The 22,908-nt window shown below is 44.8% G+C and overlaps 1 protein-coding gene across 1 annotated transcript in view; it reads right to left on the minus strand.

Moving 5' to 3' along the window:
* MTMR2 (myotubularin related protein 2) overlaps positions 1-15,258 on the minus strand; it is a 47,848-nt gene extending 32,590 nt beyond the window's left edge. The window contains exons 1-2 of the mRNA XM_081950704.1: positions 14,857-15,258; positions 1,457-1,562 (exon numbers count right to left, since the gene is read on the minus strand). Of these exons, the coding sequence (XP_081806830.1) occupies positions 1,457-1,562; positions 14,857-14,945 (195 nt within the window). The 5' untranslated portion in view covers positions 14,946-15,258. The remainder of the gene's footprint in view (positions 1-1,456; positions 1,563-14,856) is intronic.
* Between the last annotated feature and the right edge of the window lie 7,650 nt (positions 15,259-22,908).

The following is a 22,908-nucleotide window of genomic DNA, read 5'->3' on the forward strand; positions in this document are numbered from 1 at the left end:
ATTTAGGTTGAATGAATACCCTTCATTTAGTGTGTACTTTATATTGTAGGAAGTTATCACCCAGCCCCCTCCCAGGAAAAGTGAAATATCCTAGGAAATATTGAAAAGGCAGAATATTACATTTCCCTGGATGTGAAAAGGAAGAAACATGTTTAAAGAGAGAATAGCTCCCTTTAGCTTCCTGCCTCCACCCACTTTGTCAATGGGCCAAGCCATCCCTTTACATAATAAAGAGTTCTCCCCTTCAGTTCCAGGGGGATGGGATTAAGGCATGATAATATTGGCCCTTTATCCAACTGGCCACATGGCATCTGAGAACTCAACCAAACCTGGATTCAAAACGCAGCCTAGAGAGTCGCCCCTGCATGGCTCCATGGGAGTCTGACAACCAATCAGAATACAAGTTCAAGATCAAAGGCCATAGAGGGCATAAAACCAGGGTTTCAGCATCTCAGTCCTTCCTTCTCTTCTTCTCCACCAACATTGAAGCATGTGATCACCTTTTCTGTTCAGGACTCAAGCCATGTGGTCCTGTCCACCATTAAACCATCTTTCCAAGCAGCCTCCATGTCTCCAGTGTCTTTTTCCCCACTTGGGAGCCAAACCCAGGAGGATATTTCTTTCAACAATATGCAGACATATGAGAGGCCTTGATGATTTTTAAGATTTTTTTTCAGACATTTCATTATCCTAACTAGGTAACATCATCACTGCTAGTAAGGAGTGCAGTTTGCTGTCAGTTTATATTCTAGTGACTTTTGCCTGCCTCTGTGGGTGGGGGACAGTCTTAGAGATTCTTTGATTGGGCTGTTTACTGATGGCTCTTTGGCAGGTTGTTGAAGGGATATTGTTTACTTGATTGTTGGTCTGACATTAATCAGATGGCGTTAATCTATGCTGATCTGGGTGATGGGATCACTGGTGGAGAAGTGCTTTAGTCTTTTTCTCTTTTGGGCTGGTTGATAGTATCTTTTGCATAGTCTATAAAGGTAATGGTAAAGGTTCCCCTCACATATGCGTGCTAGTCGTTCCTGACTCTAGGGGGCAGTGCTCATCTCAGTCTCAAAGCCGAAGAGCCAGCGCTGTCTGAAGACGTCTCCGTGGTCATTTGGCTGGCATGACTAAACACTGAAGGCGCAAGGAACGTTGTTACCTTCCCACCAAAAGTGGTTCCTATTTTTCTACTTGCATTTTTTAATATGCTTTCGAACTGCTAAGTTGGCAGAAGCTGGGACAAGCAACGGGAGCTCACTTCGTTATGTGGCGCTAGGGATTCGAACCCCCAAACTGCCGACCTTTCTGATCGACTTAGCCGCTGAGCCACTGAGTCCCTTCCTGCATGGTCTATAGATGTTCTTAATGTCTATGTGTCTATTGATGGCTGAATTGAATTGTACATAGTATACCATATTCACCCCAGGCCTCTGCTAAGGCATTGGTCAACTCCAGTGCTTACCCTTAAATCAGGAGAAAAGTTTTCGGTAGAAGTGGAGATAGAATCGGAGGAAATGACCGAAGCTGATTTGGTATGTGCTGAATGATCCGAATGAGACGTAGAAGCACTAGAGGAAAAAGGATGAGAAAAAGAAGAAAAATATAGAAACAACCTTTTGATTTTGTAGACCAAAAAAACCCACCCTTTATCAGCTTATCTTACAGACTCAGCTTTCACCTTCAAGCTTTCAGCTTTCAGAACAGGGAGAAATTATCCTTGAAATGACATCCATTGGATAGCAATAGCAGTAACATTTAGGCTTATATTCTGCACATCAGAGGTAGTATTCAGCCGGTTCGGACAGGTTCAGGTGAACTGGTAGCTCCCACGATCAGCTGGCCCCACCCATTTGCCCCTATTCTATCCTGTCCTTTATTTCCTGCTTTCTAACTCATCTCAATCACCCAGCACAGCCGATTCCCCTCCAGCTGTTTTACTTGAGGAGTTGCTGACTTGAAACGTAAGCAGCTGAGCTTCTAAATGCTCCATTTTCAGCGCTGCATGCGCATGCAATACACACGTACAAGTTAAATGCATGCTTCACCGAACCGGTTGTTAAAACTGGCAGCAGCCCACCACAGCTGCACCTAGAGATTTACAGCACTTTCTGGACAGTTTACAATGTAGAAGCATTATTTGCATATCTCAAAGGTGCTTTTTCAAGAGGCAACTGGATTTTCCATTCTTTTCCTTTGAAGATGTTTCGCTTCTCATCCAAGAAGAGAAACATCTTCAAAGAACCCCCAGAAAGTCCAGTTGCATCTTAAAAAAGCACCCATGACCTGGATAATGGAGTCTCCATAGACCAGGGGTGTCCAAACATGGGAACTTTAAGACTTGTGGACTTCAACTCCCAGAATTCCCCAGCCAGCTATGCTGGCTGGGGAATTCTGGGAGTTGAAGTCCACAAGTCTTAAAGTTCCCAAGTTTGAACACCCCTGCCATAGACATTTAGCTATGCACTTTGGGATGAACACCTTTCAAATGGTGTAGGGGTAGGAATGGATTTCCAGAAAAATTGCAGAGTTACAGGAAACATTTGCAGCTCAGTTTGAGATGCGGACAACACAGACTCACCCCCGTCAGCCTGCATCTGTGCTCAACAGTGAAAGGATACAGGGTGGAAAACACCCTGCAGAAAGCAGAGCTCCAACTTCTCAATGAAAAATCAGAGCTGAAGAAGCTTCTTGGATGAGAAGCAAAACGTCTTCAAAGAAAAACCAAGAAAATCCAGTTGCCTCTTGAAAAAAGCACCTTTGGGGAAACCACGAGCTGGAGGACTGAGAATCTCCATAGACATTATTTGCATGTTTCCCCCAATAATCTGCAACAATGGATGCAATTATGATACTCACTGGACAAAAAACCTCAACTGAACTATCCTATTCAAGCACATTAAATTAATTAGTCTCTCATAAGGACAGCCCAACCTGTAGTGAACGTCTTGTAGCAGTATCAGAATGAATTAGTTGATGGTCTTTGAGGTCCTGTCTAGATCTATCTAGATCAGGGGTGTCAAACTCAATTTCATTGAGGGCCACATCAGGGTTGACCTTGGGATGCTGGGGGGTGGGTGGAGCCAGGGTGGGCATGGCCAGCTCGATGTCACTCATGTAGGGGGGCACGTGTGATGGCCAAGTGCTAAGACAGGACTTCCATCAGACCCTCCCTCCCTCTCATTACAATCTTCTTCCTTCTTCCCTCCCTCCTTCTCTTCATTTTCCTTCCCTCTTCATTCTCTTTCCTTATTTTTCCTTCCTTGCTCTCTTCCCATCTGTCCTTCGTTTTCTTTCTTCTTTCCCTTCCTCCTTTCCCGTCCTTTCTTGCATGCTCAAATTTCTCCTTTGTTTTGTTTTTAGTTTGTTTTGCTAGCCCTCTGCCAGTGAAAACAGAGCCCGGGAGGGCCACGCACTCCCCCCCCCCCTGCCCCGTTTTCGGCTGCAACAGCCTCTTGCAGCCCTTTGACAGGGAAAATGGAGGTCACCCTGAGCTCCGTTTTTGCTGGCAGAGGGCTGCAGGAGGCTGTTGTGGACGGAAACGGGGCCCAGGGGCAGTGCGTGGCGCTCCCAACCTCCGTTTTCGCTAGCAGAGGCACCACGGGATGGTCCTTTGCTGTTTCCGGGGTAGCCCTACAGGCCATATCTAAGCACTCTCTGGGCTGGATCTGGCCCACGGGCCTTGAGTTTGACACCCATGATCTAAATCAGTGGTTCTCAAACTTCCCAATGCCCCGACCCTTTAATATAGTTCCTCATGTTGTGGTGACCCCCAACCATAAAATTGGTGTCTCGGTTCCTAAGACCATCGAAAATATGTGTTTTCCAATGGTGTTAGGCAATCCCTGTGAAAGGGCCTTTCAACCCCCCCAAAGGGGTCCCGACCCACAGGTTGAGAATCGCTGATATAGATCATATCTTTCCTTATGAGACGAGAAAGTGAATCTTCAGATATTGCTAAACTACAGTTAGTAATTTCCCTCCTTATTCCTACCATGGGAGTGCTGCCAAAGTCATATACTAAGTGTGAAAAACAATCATAAGTCATTTTTTTTAGTGCCATTAAATGGTCAGTAAATGAATAGTTGTACCATACGAGAACTACCTGTATTTGCCATCGAGTGAGCTTTTTCTAAAAACAGCCATATTTTTTTAAAAAAAGAAAAGTGGAAACCTTTTATGGCCTTTTTGCTGAAGTAAGAGAAAAAATGAATTGGTTTTCTTTTTCTTTCTTTTGACTAGTCTTTTATTATACAAAAATTCAAATGAAAAATTTCATTTTATGCTGGCCATTGTCGTATAATAAGGTAAAGGTTCCCCTCAACTCTAGGGGGCAGTGCTCATCTCTGTTTCAAAGCTGAAGAGCCAGCGCTGTCTGAAGACGTCTCCGTGGTCATGTGGCCGGCACAACTAAACACCAAAGGTACACGGAATGCTGTTACCTTCCCACCAAAGGTGGTTCCTATTTTTCTACTTGCATTTTTACATGCTTTCAAACTGCTAAGGTTGGCAGAAGCTGGAGACAAGTAAAGGGAGCTCACTTCATTACGTGGCGCTAGGGATTCGAACTGTCGAACTGCCGACCTTTCTGATCAACAAGCTCAGTGTCTTAGCCACTGAGCCACTGCATCCCTTTAGATATTGGACAAATCCAATCCATTTCAGAGCAGATTTCTCTTTTTACCAGTTTTACTTCTAGATTTTTAATTAGCAACGGGAGGGGGGGGGATCACCTTCTGCTATAAAGACAGCAGATTGCTTTGTAAATATACAAGGTGGCTTTTAAAAAAAATGTTGATCCACAAAAATGTTTCGCATCCTCTGCAGTGCTAGTCATTCTCCAGAATTTCCTGGATAACCATGTGATATGCTGTGATTTACATTAATCTAGCCCAGACACACTTACATGGGGATTGTTTTTATTTGATTACCCCACTAGAACAATCTTTTCCAAACTAACTTCCAAAGTAATGGGAGCTCACTCCGTTACGCGGCGCTAGGGATTCGAACCAGCGAACTGCCAACCTTTCTGATCGACAAGCTCAGCCTCTTAGCCACTGAGCCACCGCGTCCCTTCTGTCGTACAATAGTCTACAGTATTCCAAGCATTGCTCATACAGGATTGGCTGCTCTTGTTGTTTTTAATATTCGTGGCTGGGAAGAAGCGCCCAAGTTAAGAGTCAGTCTGCTTAGTAAACAAAGCTCTGATTGTTGCCCTCCCATTACAGAAAACTAACCAGTCATTGAAATTCAACACATGTTTCCTATGGAATAACCTTTGGTTGCTGTTGAATCATGCTATTCATGAGTCAAAACGGCTTAAACCCAGCTCCTTGGTACTAGCTGTAGAATTATCTTCCCCTTAAAAAGCCTCCTTTGCTTACAACACTGGGGGCGGGGGGGGAGACACTTTACTAACAAAATCTGGTTAGAACTTTAACTTGAAGAAGTATACACACATAATGGAAGTTTAATTAGATTTAAGCAAGAAATGCTTTCCCTGCATATTATAACCCATGCAGCAAAAGAAAGGGTAAGGTTTCTAAACTTTGTGTACATAAACACTATAAATCAGTTGCATTACAATGAAGGGGGGAAGTCAGAAACCAGATACTTATCTATTCTATTTTTAGTAGTTATTTCCCCCCCCCCCCTCTATTTTAACTTGTTTTTCCTCTTTTCTTCTTCTTTTCTTTAGCATTTATAAATAGTAACGCAAGAGGTATTTTGGCTTTGCGTTCCAAGTTTTATATGCCTTTTAGGCCGTAACAATGCACTTATCTAGTGTGATCGATCTTTGATTAATATTATATTGAGCATTAATTTTTGTCTTTTCAAAAAGACAAAGGAAGCACGTTTCTTCTAGACTGTATGGAATTGACAATATGCTTGAATTTATAGGTGGGAGCATAAGACTAAACTCCTTAAGTGGATCTGGTACTTTCCTCCCCTCCTTTTAAAACGAAAACAGGGATGCTCAGGGGCTAAGATGCTGAGCTTGTCGATCAGAAAGGTCGGCAGTTCGGCAGTTCGAATCCCTAGCGCCACATAACGAAGTGAGCTTCTGTTACTTGTCCCAGATTCTGCCAACCTAGCAGCTCGAAAGCATGTAAAAATGGAAGTAGAAAAATAGGAACCGCCTTTGGTGGGAAGGTAACAGCATTCCGTGTACCTTTGGCATTGAGTCATGCCAGCCACATGACCACGGAGATGTCTTCGGACAGTGCTGACTCTTCGGCTTTGAAACGGAGATGAGCACCGCCCCCTAGAGCCAGGAATGACTAGCACATATGCGCAAGGGGAACCTTTACCTTTAAAGTGAGAAGGCAGAGATTTTGGCAGGGCAAAGAAGAGAAAAGATATTTAATCTTTTTTGTTGCTAACTGAATGTGTAAAATTGCCTACTTACTTGACCTGAATTTTTAGGATATCTCCTCCCCACTGTCTCTTCATTGTGGTTATTATTATTTTTTTACTTTTGGCTGGTTTTATATCATGAAAAATCACTTAGTGGTTTTTTTTCCCAATTTTTCTGAAGACATTTCCAATTATTAGTTCTTAGTTCTACCACCTGGGGAGCAGCGATCATACAGATTTTTAAAGTGGTGGTCTAAGCTTTTAAAGGTAAATGACTTAATTTCTGGTGACCTGAATGCCTGCCTCTCTTTGGGGAAGGAATAAGAAGAGATTGAAGGAGACAGCTTTTCAGTTGGCATTCTCTTAAGGGTAGCATTGGTCCCTCACTTTCTTTGTTAAAACCTCAACTTTTTAACCAGATGCTCAGAGTTGGTTTTTCAATGGTGCAAAGTTGCGTTTCTATATTGCAATGATTAGTTTCGCCTAATCTGCCTATGGGTTTCTTTGGATTATTAGCTGCCTTGATCAGCCTGTTTGAATTGAAAAAGCAGGCGCTCAAACAGATATATAATAAAGACGTCTTCCATTGTTTCTTCCTTAATGTATTTTCTATGCTAAGCAAGATGACAGACAAGACAGTCAGACAAGACAGACAGACAAATAATATACATATATAGATAATAAATACATAGAAATAGATAGATATATAGATAATATAACATACATAGATAATAGATAAATAATAGAGATAGATAGATAGATAGATAGATAGATAGATAGATAGATTAATGGATAGACAGACAGTCAGACAGACAGACAAGACCGGATAAATAATAGATACAGAATAGACAGAGGATAGATAGAAAGATAGATAGATAATATACATACATAGATAATAGATAAATAATAGAAATAATAGATAAATACATACATACATACGTAGGTAGGTAGGTAGGTAGGTAAATAGATAATATACATACATAGAAAATAGATAAATAATAGAAATAATAAATAAATAGATAATATACATACATAGAAAATAGATAAATAATAGAAATAATAAATAGATAAAATACATACATAGATAATAGATAAATAATAGAAATAATAAATAGATAAATAGATAAAATACATACATAGAAAATAGATAAATAATAGAAATAATAGATAGATAGATAGATAGATAGATAGATAGATAGATAGATAGATAGATAGGTAGGTAGGTAGGTAGGTAGGTAGGTAGGTAGGTAGGTAGGTAGGTAGGTAGGTAGGTAGGTAAATAGATAATATACATACATAGATAATGGATAAATAATATAAATAATAGATAGATAGATAGATAGATAGATAGATAGGTAGGTAGGTAGGTAGGTAGGTAGGTAGGTAGGTAGGTAGATAATATGCATACATAGATAATAGATAAATAATAGAAATAATAGATAGACAGGCAGGCAGACAGACATATGCAGATATAGGATGTAGGTCTAGCCATAGATACAGAGAGTCCTTGATTTAGACTTACAGTTCCATCCCCTGGAAGCTCCCTTTCAGTCTGCAAAAGAGCCTCGGAGTGTCGGATCCGGCCTCTAGAGGGTCCAGTTTGGCCTGCAATGGACCAGGAGAGGCCCGTGGAGGGCTGAATGGCGCGTACAAGCCTGGAGAGGAGCCTGCTTTAGTGACCTGGCACGGCAGGTTGGGAGGGGAAAGCAATTCGGGCCAGCATGAGGCAATTCAGCCGACTTAGCTACCATCTTGCTTAACAACAGAAATTCTGGTCCCAGATTGTGGGCATTCATTTGAGAATTACCTGTAAAGCAGATGCATTCACACATCCTATTGCTTTTGGTTCAACCCCAACCGTTTGATGATAAGAATGTTTGGTGAATCGTGAGAAAACAGAAAATAAATTTAGCAACCAAAGTCAAGGACCTTTTACCAACATACTCCCCTGTAGATGTGTTGGGGAAAAGCTCCCACAATACCCAGCAACGCATCTGGAGGACACAGGTTTTGGAAAGCATGCTAATCTTTCAACCTCTTTTATAACGGTGAAGCTACAGTCTATGGCAGGGGTGTCCAAACTTGGGAACTTTAAGACTTGTGGACTTCAACTCCCAGAATTCCCCAGCCAGCATGGCTGGCTGGGGAATTCTGGGAGTTGAAGTCTACAAGTCTTAAAGTTCCCAAGTTTGGACACCCCTGGTCTATGGAGATGCTCGACCACCCAGGTCACAGTTGTCCCAAAGGTGCTTTTTCCAAAAAGGCAACGGGACTTTGTGTTTTTTGTTTTTCCCTTGAAGAGGTTTCGCTTCTCATCCAAGAAGCGAAACTGAAGAACTGAAGAAGCTTCTTGGAGGAGAAGCGAAAAGTCTTCAAGGAAAAAACCAAAGTCCAGTTGCCTTTCGGAAAAAGCACCTTTGGGACAGTGAAGCTGCAGGTTAAGTTCAATCAAAGCCAAATCCCTTTCATTGGATTTTATACCTTCCTTGGCCAATGGGTTACAGTTAACATTAATGGCAAGTTGGTGCAAGTTGTTCAGAAATAAATAACCTTGCAGATCAACAGAGTTGGGACCTTATAGGTCATCTAGTCCAACCCCCTGCTCAAGCAGGAGACCCTACACCATTTCTGACAAATGGCAGTCCAAGCAGTGATGAAGCTCCCACAAATTCCGAAAGCAACTTCTGTTCCATTGGTTGATTGTTCTCATTGTCAGAAAATGTATCCGTATTTCCAGGTTAAATCTCTCCTTTTTTTTTTTTTTTTGAAAAAAGTTTTATTGGTTTTTTTAAAACATTTATAGGGAAAAGGGTAAATGGAATGGTTACAGATTTTGGCAGTAGCAAGTGTGACAGAGGCCCCCTCCCTCCAATCTCATAGGTTACATCCATATATCAAGCATTAGTCCATAGTCATAAAAGATCAGCATATTAATTCTAGAAAAAAAAAATTTTTTTTCAGTCAGCTTATATTGTTATAATATATAATCTAGATATAATTTCATTATTACTTTTGGTTTGTTTATAACATTGTGGCTTTCTTATTCATTTTTGTGGTCTGAGCTTTCTTGGTATTGCCCCTTCTCCCCCTGCTGGCAGAGCTCCGGCCCCTCCCGTGTCCTGTGTGACCATTGTGGTATCTTCTGTTTTTTCTAGGTTCGCTTTGTTTTTTTCCATAAAGGCCTGTGCCTCTATGGGTGTGTTAATTCTAATTCTTTTCTCCTCCCAGAATATCAGCATACCTTCAGGTATCAACCATCTAAACCACACCCCCTTCTGGTATAATTTATTCGCCAATTGCGAATAATTTTTCCTTTTCTCCCTAATTTTTTTGGGAATCTGTTTTAGAATGGTTATCTCCTTATCATGGTATGTGAGTGTTTGCCCCCTTTGCACACCCAGAATTTCATCTCTTGTGCTTTTCCTAAGGAATCTAATATGAACCTCCCTGGGCACATTGTGTGTTCTGGCATATACTGAGTTCACTCTATAAGCCAGATCTATCTCCCATTCCATCTGTTGTTTATCTTTGTGTATGTATTCAGCTAAAATATTAGTCATTATGTCCCTTATATTTTCCCCATCTGTTTCTATTACATTTTGGAATCTAAGATAGAAGGACATTCTCTCAAAATCTGTTTTCATTTGTTGGGTATCAAGTTCTTTGTTTCCCCTCTGCAAGGCCTCAACCCCCCCTCTCGCCTCCGCCACCCCACCCTCCACAACGTCCAGTCTCTGTGAGTTCTTATAGATTTGCACTTGATTTTCTTTGATTTCATCTTTCATTTCCCTTAGCTGTTTCTTAATTTCCTCTTGGCCCTGTAAAATTTGTTGGAGCATTTGTTGAAAGTCTATCTCTGTAGTCTTGGGTTGCATCAGTTCTGTTATCTTTGACTGTGTGGCTGGGCTAGATGTTGCAGATGTTGGAGCAGAAGTAGCAAAACCAGGTTTTCCCGGAGGTGGTCTTTTTGGAGACATGGTTTGGAAAGCAAAGGAATCAATCACTGTAGAGACTGGGCAGCTGGAGAAGAAGAGTAGGCAGACGAGTCCAGGAGACAGAGAATCCAGACAGATGGGAATTTCTTTAGTAAATCTAGCAATAGGTGAAAGTTTTTTTTCTCCAAAGGGTTCAAGGAATCACAATCCACAAGAGATTCCTCTGGGTGGCTCGGAGACAAAGACCGGAAGCCTGAATTTTGAAGGTGGAGTCAAATTTCACAGTTCACAAAGACAACGGAAGTGTGCCATCTTGCCCTGCCAGTTTTGGGCTCAGAGGCATAGCAAACTTTTGAAAGTTCAGAAAATTCTCAGTTCACCCATAAGTTCTGGATCTAAGTCCAAGGAAAGTCACTTTTATAGGGGTGAGGCATCATTAGTTGGCTCTCCCCCTCCCTCCTTCCCCTGGGGGCGAGAGCAAAATCTTTTCAAGCCGCTTGTCCAAGGGGGGGGGAAAATCCCCCTCCCTCTAGCCGCACCTCCAGCAAAAGTCCGAAAGAAACTTTGTTTAAAAAAGGGCTGAAAAGTCCATTAATTCAAAAGAGAGGGAATGGAGAAGGGAAGCCTCTCACCACACCGCCGCTGCTTCATTCAGAAGTATATTCTCCGATCGGCATGGGGCGAGACGCGCGCACACGGGCGCCCTCCGATACTGCTCCCCGGTGCCTAGAACGAAGCGGAGAAGCCCCCGCCAGCCGCCGCCGACGCCAGGACCCTCCGCGAGCCGTTCCCTCGGCAGGACGCCTCTCCGGGGCGTCCTGTGCCCCCCCAGAAGCGGGGGAAGCCCACCGGGAGAGCGGGAGCAGGCAAAGGCTTGCCTGTCGCCGTAGCCGCCGGAACCGGAAGCCAGGTTAAATCTCTCCTTGATCAGTTTCCATCCATTATTCCTTGTCTGGCCTTCAGGTGCTTTGGAAAATAGCTTGACCCCCCTCCTCTCTGTGGCAGTCCCTCAGATATTGTAACACAGTTATCATGTCTCCCCTGGTCCTTCTCTTCACTAGACTAGCCATGTCCAGTTCCTGTAACTGTTCTTCATATGTTTTAGCCTCCAGTCTCCTAATCATCCTGGTTGCTCTTCTCTGCCCTTTTTCTAGAGTCTCAGCATCTTTTTTGGAGTGTGGTGACCAAAACCGGATGCAGTACTCTAGGTGTGGTCTTACTAGGGCTTTATATTTGGTTGCTCCCATGTAAGTGTGCAAAGCATGCCTCCCCCCCAATCCTTCCGGAATAATGCTGCTTAAACTCACTAGGACAGCGATGGTGAACCTTTTTTGGCTCGCGTGCCACAAGTGGGGGGAGCGCAGGGGGGTCGTGTGCGGGCATCCATAATGCAATGTGCGACCCCCCCCAGTGCGCATGCACGCACTACAGGTGCGACACCCCCCCCCCCCCAATTTTTACCTGCTTTTTTCACCCTCCCCAGGCTCCAGAGGCTTCCGGTTTGGGTTGTTTTAAGCATTCCGAAGGCTTCAGGGAAGCCTCCGGACGGTCCCTGAAGCCTTCGGAGCGCTCAAAACGACCCTCCGAGCAAACCGGAAGTCAGTTCCGGTTTGCTCGGAGGGTCGTTTTGAGCGCTCCGAAGGCTTTAGGGAAGCCTCCAGACGATCCCTGAAGCCTCCGGAGGGGCCTCCGGGGGGGAGTGGGGGAGGCTCTTTTCACCCTCCCTAGGCTCCTATAAAGCCTCTGGAGCCTGGGGAGGGCGAAAAATGGCTTTTAAAAAGGGTGAACTCAGCATGCGCGCTGGCCAGCTGACAGGGCAGCGCCTCGCGTGTCCTGACAAATGGCTCCGCGTGCCACATAGGTTCGCCATCACTGCACTAGGATGAAAACATCCAGAAGATCCGGCTGCAGGAAATCCTAATCCTGAGATTGGCCCTGGTTCTCAAACTGGAATACAGGTAGTCCGTTCAGCAGTTCACTTAATGACCAATCGAAGTTACAATGGCACTGAAAAAAAAGGACATACGCCCAGTTTTAGAGCCGAGAGGCTGCATTGGTTAGAGTACAGCACTGCTGGCTACTTCAGCTAACTGCTGGCTGCAATTCAGCAGTTCAAATCTCACCAGGCTCAAGGTTGACTCAGCCTTCTATCCTTCCGAGGTGGATAAAACGAGGACCCAGATTGTTGGGGGCAATAGGCTGACTCTGTAAACCGCTTAGAGAGGGCTGTAAAAGCACAAGGAAGCGGTATATAAGTCTAAGTGCTATTGCTATTTTTCACACTTATGATCACTGCAGCATCTCCATTGTCAGGGATACAATACAGTACAATAGCAGAGTTGGAAGGGACCTTGGAGGTCTTCTAGTCCAACCCCCTCCTAGGCAGGAAACCCTATACTATTTCAGACAAATGGGTATCCAACCTCTTCTTAGAAACTTCCAGTGTTGGAGCATTCACGACTTCTGGAGGCAAGTTGTTCCACTGATTAATTGTTCTCACTGTCAGGAAATGTCTCCTTAGTTCTAGGTTGCTTCTCTCCTGGATTAGTTTCCATCCATTGCTTCTTGTTCTGCCCTCAGGTGCCTTGGAGAATAGTTTGACTCCCTCTTCTTTGTGGCAACCCCTGAGATATTGGAACACTGCTATCATGTCTCCCTTAGTCCTTCTTTCTATTAAACTTGACATACCCAGTTCCTGCAACCGTTCTTTATATGTTTTAGCCTCCAGTCCCCTAATCATCTTTGTTGCTCTTCTCTGTACTCTTTCTAGAGTCTCCACATCTTTTCTACATCGTGGCGACCAAAACTGAATGCGGTATTTCAAGTGTGGCCTTACCAAGGCCTTATAAAGTGGTATTAACCCTTCACGTGATCTTGATTCTATCCCTCTGTTTATGCAGCCTACAACTGTGTTGGCTTTTTTGGCAGCTGCTGCACACGGCTGGAGTATTGACAACTGGTTTATATTTATGAATGCCCCGTGTGTGGTGGTGGTGGTGGTGGTGTTGTCATGTTGATCCCCTTTTGTGACCTTTGGACAAGCAAAGTCGACGGGGAAGCCAGATTCCCTTAACCAACCCGTGTTACTCATTTTAACCACTGAAGCCGTTCACTTAACCCAGGGGTGTCCAAACTTGAGAACTTTAAGACCTGTGGACTTCAACTCCCAGAATTCCCCAGCTAGCCGGCTGGGGAATTCTGGGAGTTGAAGTCCACAGGTCTTAAAGTTCTCAAGTTTGGACACCCCTGACTTAACCCACAGGGCAGGAAAAGTGGGAAAACGCACTTAACCCATTTCTCACACAGCCACCTAAATGCTGGGCTCCGTTCTTCTATTTATTTATTTTATTTACTTGCTTTGTCAAGCGCGTGGAAGATAATAGATATAAGTATATACTGTACAAGATTATGAATACATGAAATGGATACGAATAAATGGGGTTGTTAGGACAGGGGAAGTAGGCACGCTTATGCGCTTATGCACGCCCCTCACAGATCTTTTAGGAATGGGATGAGGTCCACAGTATTAGGCTAAAGTTGTGGGGGTTTGGGGAAGAAACGACTGAGTCATAAATCGAGGACTACCTGTACAAGCAAGATTGCAGCCCGGAACAAGGCAGTTGCAAAAAAAAAGGCAATCAAACCAGGGGTGAAATTCAGCAGGTTCTGACCGGTTCTGGAAAACCGATAGCGGAAATTTTGAGTAGTTTGGAGAACTGGCAAATACCACCGCAGGCTGGCCCAGAGTGGGGAGGGAATGGAGATTATCCTTCCCCCAGGAGTGGGGCAGAGGTGGGTTGCTCCCGGTTTGGCCCAGATCGGGCGAACTGGTAGTAGTGGCGGCGGGAGGCTCTGCCCACCGACCCAGACACTTCTGCGCATGCGCAAAAGCATCACACCCGCACGAGTGAGCCAGTAGTAAAAAATTGGAAACCCACCACTGGAGTGAGGAGGGAAAGGGGATTTTGCAGTATCCTTCCCCTGCCACACCTACCAAGCCACACCCACAGAACCGGTAATACAAATTTTTGAATTTCACCACTGGTTCATAGGGTGTGTGTGTGTGTGTGTGTGTGTGTGTGTGTTTCATGTTGATCCCGTTTTGTGACCTTCGGACAAGCAAAGTCAAAGGGGGAGGGTGGGGGAAGCCAGATTCCCTAAACAAACCCGTCTTACTCATTTTAACCCCTGCAGCCATTCGCTTAACCACTACGGTAGGAAACGTGGCAAAACGCATTTCACCCATTTCTCGCTCAGCGACCTAAATGCTGGGCTCCGCTGTGGTCCTAAGTTGAGGACCAGCAAGATTGCAGCCCAGAAGAAGAGAGGCCAGTTGCAAACAGAACGGGAATGAAAGCATCGCCCAACCTTTCCAGTTTCCCCATCAGTTGCTGGGAGAACATCCAGCCTTCCAGGGCCTCCAATAAAACACGGATTAGACCCCAGCCCTCAGCCTTTTCTCTCCTTCCCCAACATCAAACCACGAATCTTGGTCTAGCACAGTCCCTGCTTCTCTCCATCCGCGACGCCCATCCCGCCTCCTCCGCTCTTTGCCCCGGCAGAGATGCGGTACCTGGAGAGGGAATCCGAGCTGGGCTGGCGGGTAGCCGGCGGCGCCGGCTTGGAGGAGGCGAGGCTCTCGCAGCTGGAGCACTTCTCCATCTCGGGCGGCTTCGGAGCAGCGGGGCCGGCGCAGGGCTCCCACCGGGCGGCCAGAGGAAGCAAGCAAGGGCGCCCGGCTGTCACAGCGTCGGGGAGCCGACAGGGGCCGAGGAAGCTGCCATCTTTCGCCCACAGTGCAGCGCGCAGGGACGGGAGGCAGCGACGCGCCCGGCGGTCCCTCCTCCTCCTCCTCCTCCTCCAAGCCTTCGGGAGGCGGCTGCCCGCCGACGCACCTCCACCACCAGAGCGCCGGGAGAAGGCCAAGCGCCGGAGGCTGCGGCGGGATGCTCGTCGGGAGCGCGCCGCCTGGAGGGCTTGGGAACGCGAGCCCGCGCCCGCCCGCCTCTCCGCTTCTTCTCGCTCTTAAGGAGCTGCCGGGCTGCGCGCGACACGCGGCGGACGGCGGGGGACGGGGACGGGCGAGGGGCTGGGAATGGGTCGGTCGTGTTGGATTTCCTTCGCCCTGTCCTAGCATCAACCGATCAATATTGATAGAGATAGAGATTGAGAGCGATGATAGGTAGGAGTAGGTAGAATATACACTAACTATCATCTATCAATCACTATCTCTACCTTGCCTGCCTGCCTGCCTGCCCGCCCGCCCGCCCATCTATCTATCTATCTATCTATCTATCTATCTATCTATCTATCTATCTATCTATCTATCTATCTATCTATCTATCTATCTATCATCTATCTGTTATCTATCTATCTATCATCTATCTATCTATCTATCATCTATCTATCTACCTACCTACCTACCTACCTACCTACCTACCTACCTACCTACCTATCTTCTATCTCTATCTCTCTGTGTCATCTGTATCTATATCTACCATCTCTCTCTCTTTCTCGTCTGTATCTCTGTGTCTGTGTGTCTGTCTATCTCTGTCTATCTATCTCTACATCTATCTGAAAAAGAAAATGATAAATTTTAATTACTGTATTTTTTGGAGTATAAGACGCACCTTTTTCCCTCAAAAAAAGAGGCTGAAAATCTGGGTGCGTCTTATACACTGAATACAGCAATTTTTTGCCTCCAGAAACCCCGCCCCCTTCACCTAAATTGCTGTGCATAGCCTTTAGGAGGCTTTCACAGTGCTCTTGGCGGCTGGGGAGGGCAGAAATGAGCGAAAATAGGCAGTCTTTTGCTCAGTTTTGCCCCCCCCCAGCCCCCAGGAGCACTCTATAAGCCTCCTAAAGGCTATGCATGCCATTCTTTTGAAAAAACAGGCCCGTTTTTGCAAAAACGGGCTGTTTTTTGCTCATTTTTGGGCCCTCCCACCTCCCAGGAGCACTCTCTAAGCTTCCTAAAGGCTATTCATGCCCTTTTGGGGGGTGGGGAGAGGGCCCGTTTTCACGAAAAACAGGTTGTTTTGGGGAGGTCTGCATAGTGCAAAAGCTTTTTTAAAAAATTTGTTTCTTCAAAATCTTGGTGCGTCTTATACTCCGAAAAATACAGTATATATAAAATTGGCAAAATCTTATATGAATGCACAGAATCTTCTCCAGATTTGTTTTTTTAAAGCAGACAAGGCTTAGACTAGATTATAAAATGTTTGCACCTGCTGAGAATATTTGGGGAAAAGGATAACTCTCTCCCAGCCCTGCCCCCCCCCCCCCCATTGCCAAAACTGCTATGGAATGATATTACTAAGGAATTTCAAAAAGTGTAGTGTACAACACTGGTCCTTTTTGGGTCTGTGGACAGTGGTGGTCGCAGCAGTGGGGGGAAGACGCTGGTTGCACCTAATAGTAAAACCTAATTTTACTCATGCACAAATAAACCTTCATGTGCTTGCCAGCCACTTGTGTGGCCCGGTTTTCAGCAGGCCAAGGACCGGTAGCAGGCTGTGAGTTGGGGACCCCTGCCAAACAAAACTGATAGGAATCAAGCTTGTAAGCAAAATGGTGGAAATAGGAAAAAGAGCTGTGAAAGAAAGAAGCAATAATCTGTAGGATATTAAATCTCTCCCTTTTCCTAGAAAAATGAAATGTCCTGGGAAATATTGAAAAGGCAGAATATTATATTTCCCTGGATCAGAAATGGAGAAACATGTTTTTATGCAGGAAGCAGACTCACTCTTAATAGCCCCCACCTTTGTCAATGGGACATTAAAAAAGCCTGGGCCAGTCTACTCTACATAACAAAGATCTCCCCCCTTCAGCTCCAGGGTGATGTGATTAAGGCATGATAGTATTAGCCCTTTACCCATCTCATGAACGTGCGCAACGCATGCGTCCTTACCTCTTGCGACGCCTCCGTGAGCCTCCGCGACCCACCAGCTGCTCGGCGGAGTGTCGCATATGCACCGTGTGTTCTGCGCATGTGCGCATAAGCGCGGAAGAGTTCAAATACAGGTAAGGAGCTCGGGCCCTCCGGAGCAACGTACCGGAATAGCACCCGGTGCTCCGGGCAGGCACTGGTACGTCCGTACCGGGGCATACCACCTGCAACTCACCACTGATGTGATTCCCCCTTTTCTGTTCAGGAACTCAAGCCATGTGATCCTGTTCACAATTAAACCCTTTTTCCAAGCAGCCATCATTTTTTCCAATGTCTTTTTCCCCACTTGGAGCTGAACCCAGATGGACATTTTTTCCAACAAATCTTTACATAAATTACAGTAGCACAATTGTATTGCTTTTCGCTTTCTCCTTGCTAAGTTTGGAAAATGTCTGTATAAGAATGGGAACCCGCAGAGTTGTAACCACACTCTTGCAGCCGAAACAATTTCAATTGTTAAATTATGAATTGCAGAGCCATTTTTCCGAGATGGGTTTCGTTAGAGATCAAATCAATAAATCAATAAATTATTCACACATTGCCACAATATTCTAATAATGAAGGTTGATAGCTCCTTAAGGACAAAACACTTGTTCTGGGATATTTTTCTTCTTCATGCAACTGATAAAGTGCATTTTACTAATCAAGTAGAAGATGGTTAAATTGTGATGCAAAAAAAAGAAAAAGAAAATAATTGATGCTGTTTAGCCAGAACTGATTAACATGGCTATGCCTTGGAAAGCTGTTATCTAACTCAAGATAATTTTGAGAATGCTGTTTATGTGACCAATCAGAGAGAGTTGCCTGTTTCCTGGTATTAATCCTCTGCAGTGGTGGGTCCCTATTGGTTCGGACTGGTTTGGCTGAACCAGTAGTGGCTTGGCGGCCTGGGTCACTGGAACCGACAGTGACCCAGGCCTGCCACGGCCCCGAACTGGTACTCCGGGCGGCGCCACAGACACCGCCATCTTGTTTTTTGCTTCTGCGCATGTGCAGAGCAATTTTTATTGCACTGTGCATGCACGTAAGCAGCGGCTGTCACTGCGTTAATTGTTTGCTAGCCGAACTGAAAGACTTATTGCGCAGGTCATAGGCCCTTATCAGCAATGATGTACTGCGCCTGCTCATCACACATTCCAGAGACTTCTTCCCTTTTGATCTTTGTTCGTCTGCCAAGAAGGTGGACGATAATTTGCTCTTACCAAAATGTAACAATTAGATAGATTTGTTTTCATTTTATTTTCATATTAAAAGTTTGTTTTAATTAGAACTTGTTATTGGATCTTACTTTCGTTTTTTGAAGATATGTTGTTTGGAAAGCCGTCGGTCTAAGACCTCATTATCTCAGGGTGAAATTTCCCCTGATAGCGGCTATGAGTGTGGAACAGGAAAAAGAGGATCTTAGAGGACAAGAAATTCTAAATTGATCCTAGCTTGAAAATGCTGGGGGTTGTTTTTGAATCCCCCCCCCAAGTTTATTTTTTTGAAAAGCAATACCCTCCCCCCCAAAAAAACCCATTAAAACATGTACCATTATGAACAAAACTAGAAAAGTAATATTTCATTTATTTACAGAACCTGTTAGGCCTAGTGGTTAAGGCACTAGGCTAGAAAGTGGGAGGCCATGAGTTCAAGACCCAATTTACTCATGAAACCAGCTAGGACCAGTCACTCCCCCTGAAACTGTTGGAAGAAATGCCCTTCTGGGTTCAGTTCCAAGTGGGGAAAAAGACACTGGAACCATGGAGGCTGCTTGGAAAGATGGTTTTTAATGGTGGACATGGTTTGAGGTCCTGAGGAAAAAGGGGATCACATGCTTCCAGATGTTGGGTGAGGAAAAAAGGGCTGAGATGCTGAAAGTTCCTGGTTTTATGCCCTGTCTGGCCTTTGATCTTGATCTTGTATTCTGATTGGTTGTCAGATTCCCACGGGGCCATGCAGGAGCAGCTCTGTAGGATGTGCTTTGACTCCAAGTTTGGTTGAGCATTGCTTCTTCCCAGGAGCCCTGTGGTCAGATGGGTGGAAGGCGAATCCTACTTTTGTTATGTAGAATAGACTGGCACAAGCCCCCAATGGCCCATTGACAAAGGTGGGGGCAGCTGAGTTTCTGCCTCTCTTGAGTTTCTACTTCTCTTTTTATGGGAAATATTCTGCCTTTTTAATATTTCATTCTTCTAGGAGAGGGGTGGATGCTAACTTCGTACAAAACCAACCCACCTCACACGATTGTTGTTGTGGGGGAGGGGGGAGAAGGAGGAGGAAGGTGCGTCGTATATATTTGTTGACTTGAGTATTTATAAAACTAATAAAAACAGGATACAAATGAATAAATAAATAAAATCTGCTCTGGGATAATTCCCTAACGTGGGCTATTTGGAATTGGAGAACATAAAAGGAAGAGGGAGCATACTGGAAGAAATTGTGGAATCCAGGCCTCCTTCACAGCCTACAACAGGGGTGTCCAAACTTGGGAACTTTAAGACTTGTGGACTTCAACTCCCAGAATTCCCCAGCCAGCATGGCTGGCTGGGGAATTCTGGGAATTGAAGTCCACAAGTCTTAAAGTTCCCAAGTTTGGACAGCCCTGGCCTACAATTAGGGGCAAACAATGTGACTTTTGGAGACAACATAGATCATCCCACCGTCTCTGGAATCATTGGGAAGGAACCAAACATTATATAGATATAATACAAACCTTCCTGCTGTGTATTCAGAGGCAACACAATATCCATTTCCTCATGAGTGAGTTGCTGCCGGCATTAAAGCCATTTCGGCACGCAAAACATGTGCGTGCACGCATGCTTCACTCATTTAGATGCACATTTGCATCTAAAAAGATTTGTGCATGTGCAAAACGCTAGAAAAGGGGAAAAAACAACATTTCTGCAGTGAAAATTGTTCTGCGCGTACGCAGAACTGAAAATCAAGATGGCGCCACTGGTGGAGAACTGGTTTGAGGGCATGGCAGGCCTGGGTCGCTGCCAGTTCTAGCGATCCAGGCCGCCAAGTTACAACCGGTTCAGCCGAATCAGTCTGAATCCCGTAGCAACCCACCTCTGGATTTCCTCCTGTAGCTGCTCATCTTTCTTCATCAGAAATATTTTATGGAGTATTTTAATGAAAGGTCAGAATCAAGGTGCCCTGACTGTTGGCCCTCAATCTGTTTCTGTTTTCTGGTTCTGTTAGATTGGGTAATGGATAGGCAAACACAGGCTTAACGGTAACAACAGCTCTTTATTAAGTGCAACAAGTGAGAACAATCCAGCGAAGGTTGAGTCTGACAGCAGCCCTTTTATAGGGAGCTGTCAGACCCTTTGACCAATAGGATTAAACCTCTGTTCCCGCTGGAACAGAGGACCTTGGTGGAAACCACTGTAGTTAGAGCAAGTATCTAACAGGTTCCTTCCATTTCTCCTTTCCCAAATATTTTTTGGGAAAGAAATCTTTCATGTCAGAATAATGGACCTTGATCAAAGGTGGTATTCAGCCGGTTTTGGACCGGTTCGCCCCAACTGGTAGTGGACATTACGGGTGAGCCAGCCAACCCATCCCGACTCTATGCCATCCCATTTACGCATGTTTTCAAGCAGCGCGCATGCATGCAAGCTGTATGTGCGATCAAAGCGCAGGCACGGAAGGACCGAGAGCATGTATGGATGTGCGCACTCACATTTGCAAAACGGTAGGGAAAGTAAGTGAATACCACCCCTGGCCTTGATCCACTGTGCAATAGCTATGATTGTTCTCTTTCTTATCCTCACAAGGAAAAAAAAATACTATGTAAGTGGATCTATTCTAGGGATGTGGAAATAGCCAGATTTAGAGGGATATAGATTTCACATCAAAGTCAAAGAGAATATGCTAAAGCCAGAATTTATGCAGTGCTGAAGTAAGGCATCAAGCCAGAAACTGAGAGAACATGAGTTTTAGTCTGGTCTTGGGTACAAAGCCAGCTGAGTGACCTTGGACCAGGGGTGAAATCCAGCAGGTTCTGACAGGTTCTGGAGAACCAGTAGCAGAAATTTTGAGTAGTTCGGAGAACTGGCAAATGCCACCTCTGGCTGGCCCCAGAGTGGGGTGGGAGTGGAGATTTTGCAGAATCCTTCTTCTGGAGTGGGGTGGGAATGGAGATTTTGCAGTATCCTTCCCCTGTCACACCCACCACACCACGCCCACAGAACTGGTAGTAAAAATTTTTGAATTTCACCACTGCCTTGTCTATTCACTGTCTCTCAACTGTAGGAAAGAGGCAATGGCAAACCACTTCTAAAAATATTGCCAAGAAAAATGCAGGGACTTGTCTAGGCTATCTCCAAGAATCGAACACAATTGTACAGAAGAAAAAAAATGTATCCATGCATCCAAATTAGAATACAAATGTTTTCTAAAATTTTTAGACTCCCAACAAAAGGGTTGGCCTATATCGATTATAAATCAAATCAGCAATCTTCTCCTTATTGGCCAGATTAATCAATAGGAAGCTGTCTTAGATTTCAGATTGCGTGTTCATCTCAACAAGAATTGTGCACTCCAGCCTTCTCCCTGTTTGGTATCAAGACATTTTGCTGCCAGGGATAGAAAATTCAGTCGTGTCAAAGTCAGGGTGGACAAATTATTCTAAACAAAGTAGTACCTCCTTTTAGACAAGCTTAGCTAACTCCCTCGTAAAGATGTGGGCTTCTTGGCAAAAATATAGAAACGATTTTCCCTTGCTTTTTTCTGGGATAATTTTTCAGTTTCTTGATATTATTTACAGTCCTGTGGTTGCTTAGCAGTTTTCTATCCAAGTGCTGACCAACTTTAGCTGCCAAGTCTATATAAGTGCTATTCCTGCTATGTAGACTAAAGTTTGGAGTACTGTAAATACAAATTCTATCTTTTCTGATTCCTGGCAGTAAAATATAGTAACGTAGATCATTATCGTCACCACGGTGGCTCAGTGGTGAGAGTGCAGTACTGCAGGCTATTTCTGCTGACTGACTGCAATTTGGCAGTTCGAATCTCACCAGGCTCAAGGTTGACTCAGCCTTCCATCCTTCCGAGATGGGTAAAGTGAGGACCCAGATTGTTGGGGCCAATATGAGGACTCTGTAAACTGCTTAGAGAGGGCTGTAAAAGCACTGTGAAGCGGCATGTAAGTCTAAGTACTATTGCTATTGCGGTTGACGTCATCATCTGTAATGAATAACTGGCTGTTCTGACCAGTTCTAGAGAACCGGTAGTGGAAATTTTGAGTAGTTCGGAGAACCAGTAAACACCACCTCTGGCTGGCCCCGCCCCCATCTATTCTCTGCCTCCCAAGTCCCAGCTGATCGAGAGGAAATGGGGATTTTGCAGTAACCTTCCCCTGGAGTGGGGAGGGAATGGAAATTTGACAGTATCCTTCCCCTGGTGTAGGGAGGGAATGGAGATTTTACAGTATCCTTCCCCTGCCATGCCCACCAAGTGACACCCACAAAAGTGGTAGTAAAAATTTTTGAATCCCACCACTGGTGCAAAGCATGTTTGGAACGATGACTTTTTTAGATTTAAGAGAGCTGATGTTTCTTCTAAAAAGCTGTCTTCAACCTGGAGATGGAATTCAGCAGCCAACATCCTTAGTTAACATGACGTAATGAATTATATGAAATCAGATTTGAGATTTTAGGACAAAGCCATGCATTTAGGGTCCTCAAT

This window comes from Natrix helvetica (genome assembly GCF_964273705.1).
Source record: "Natrix helvetica genome assembly, chromosome: 4".
NCBI classification, from domain to species: domain Eukaryota; kingdom Metazoa; phylum Chordata; class Lepidosauria; order Squamata; family Natricidae; genus Natrix; species Natrix helvetica.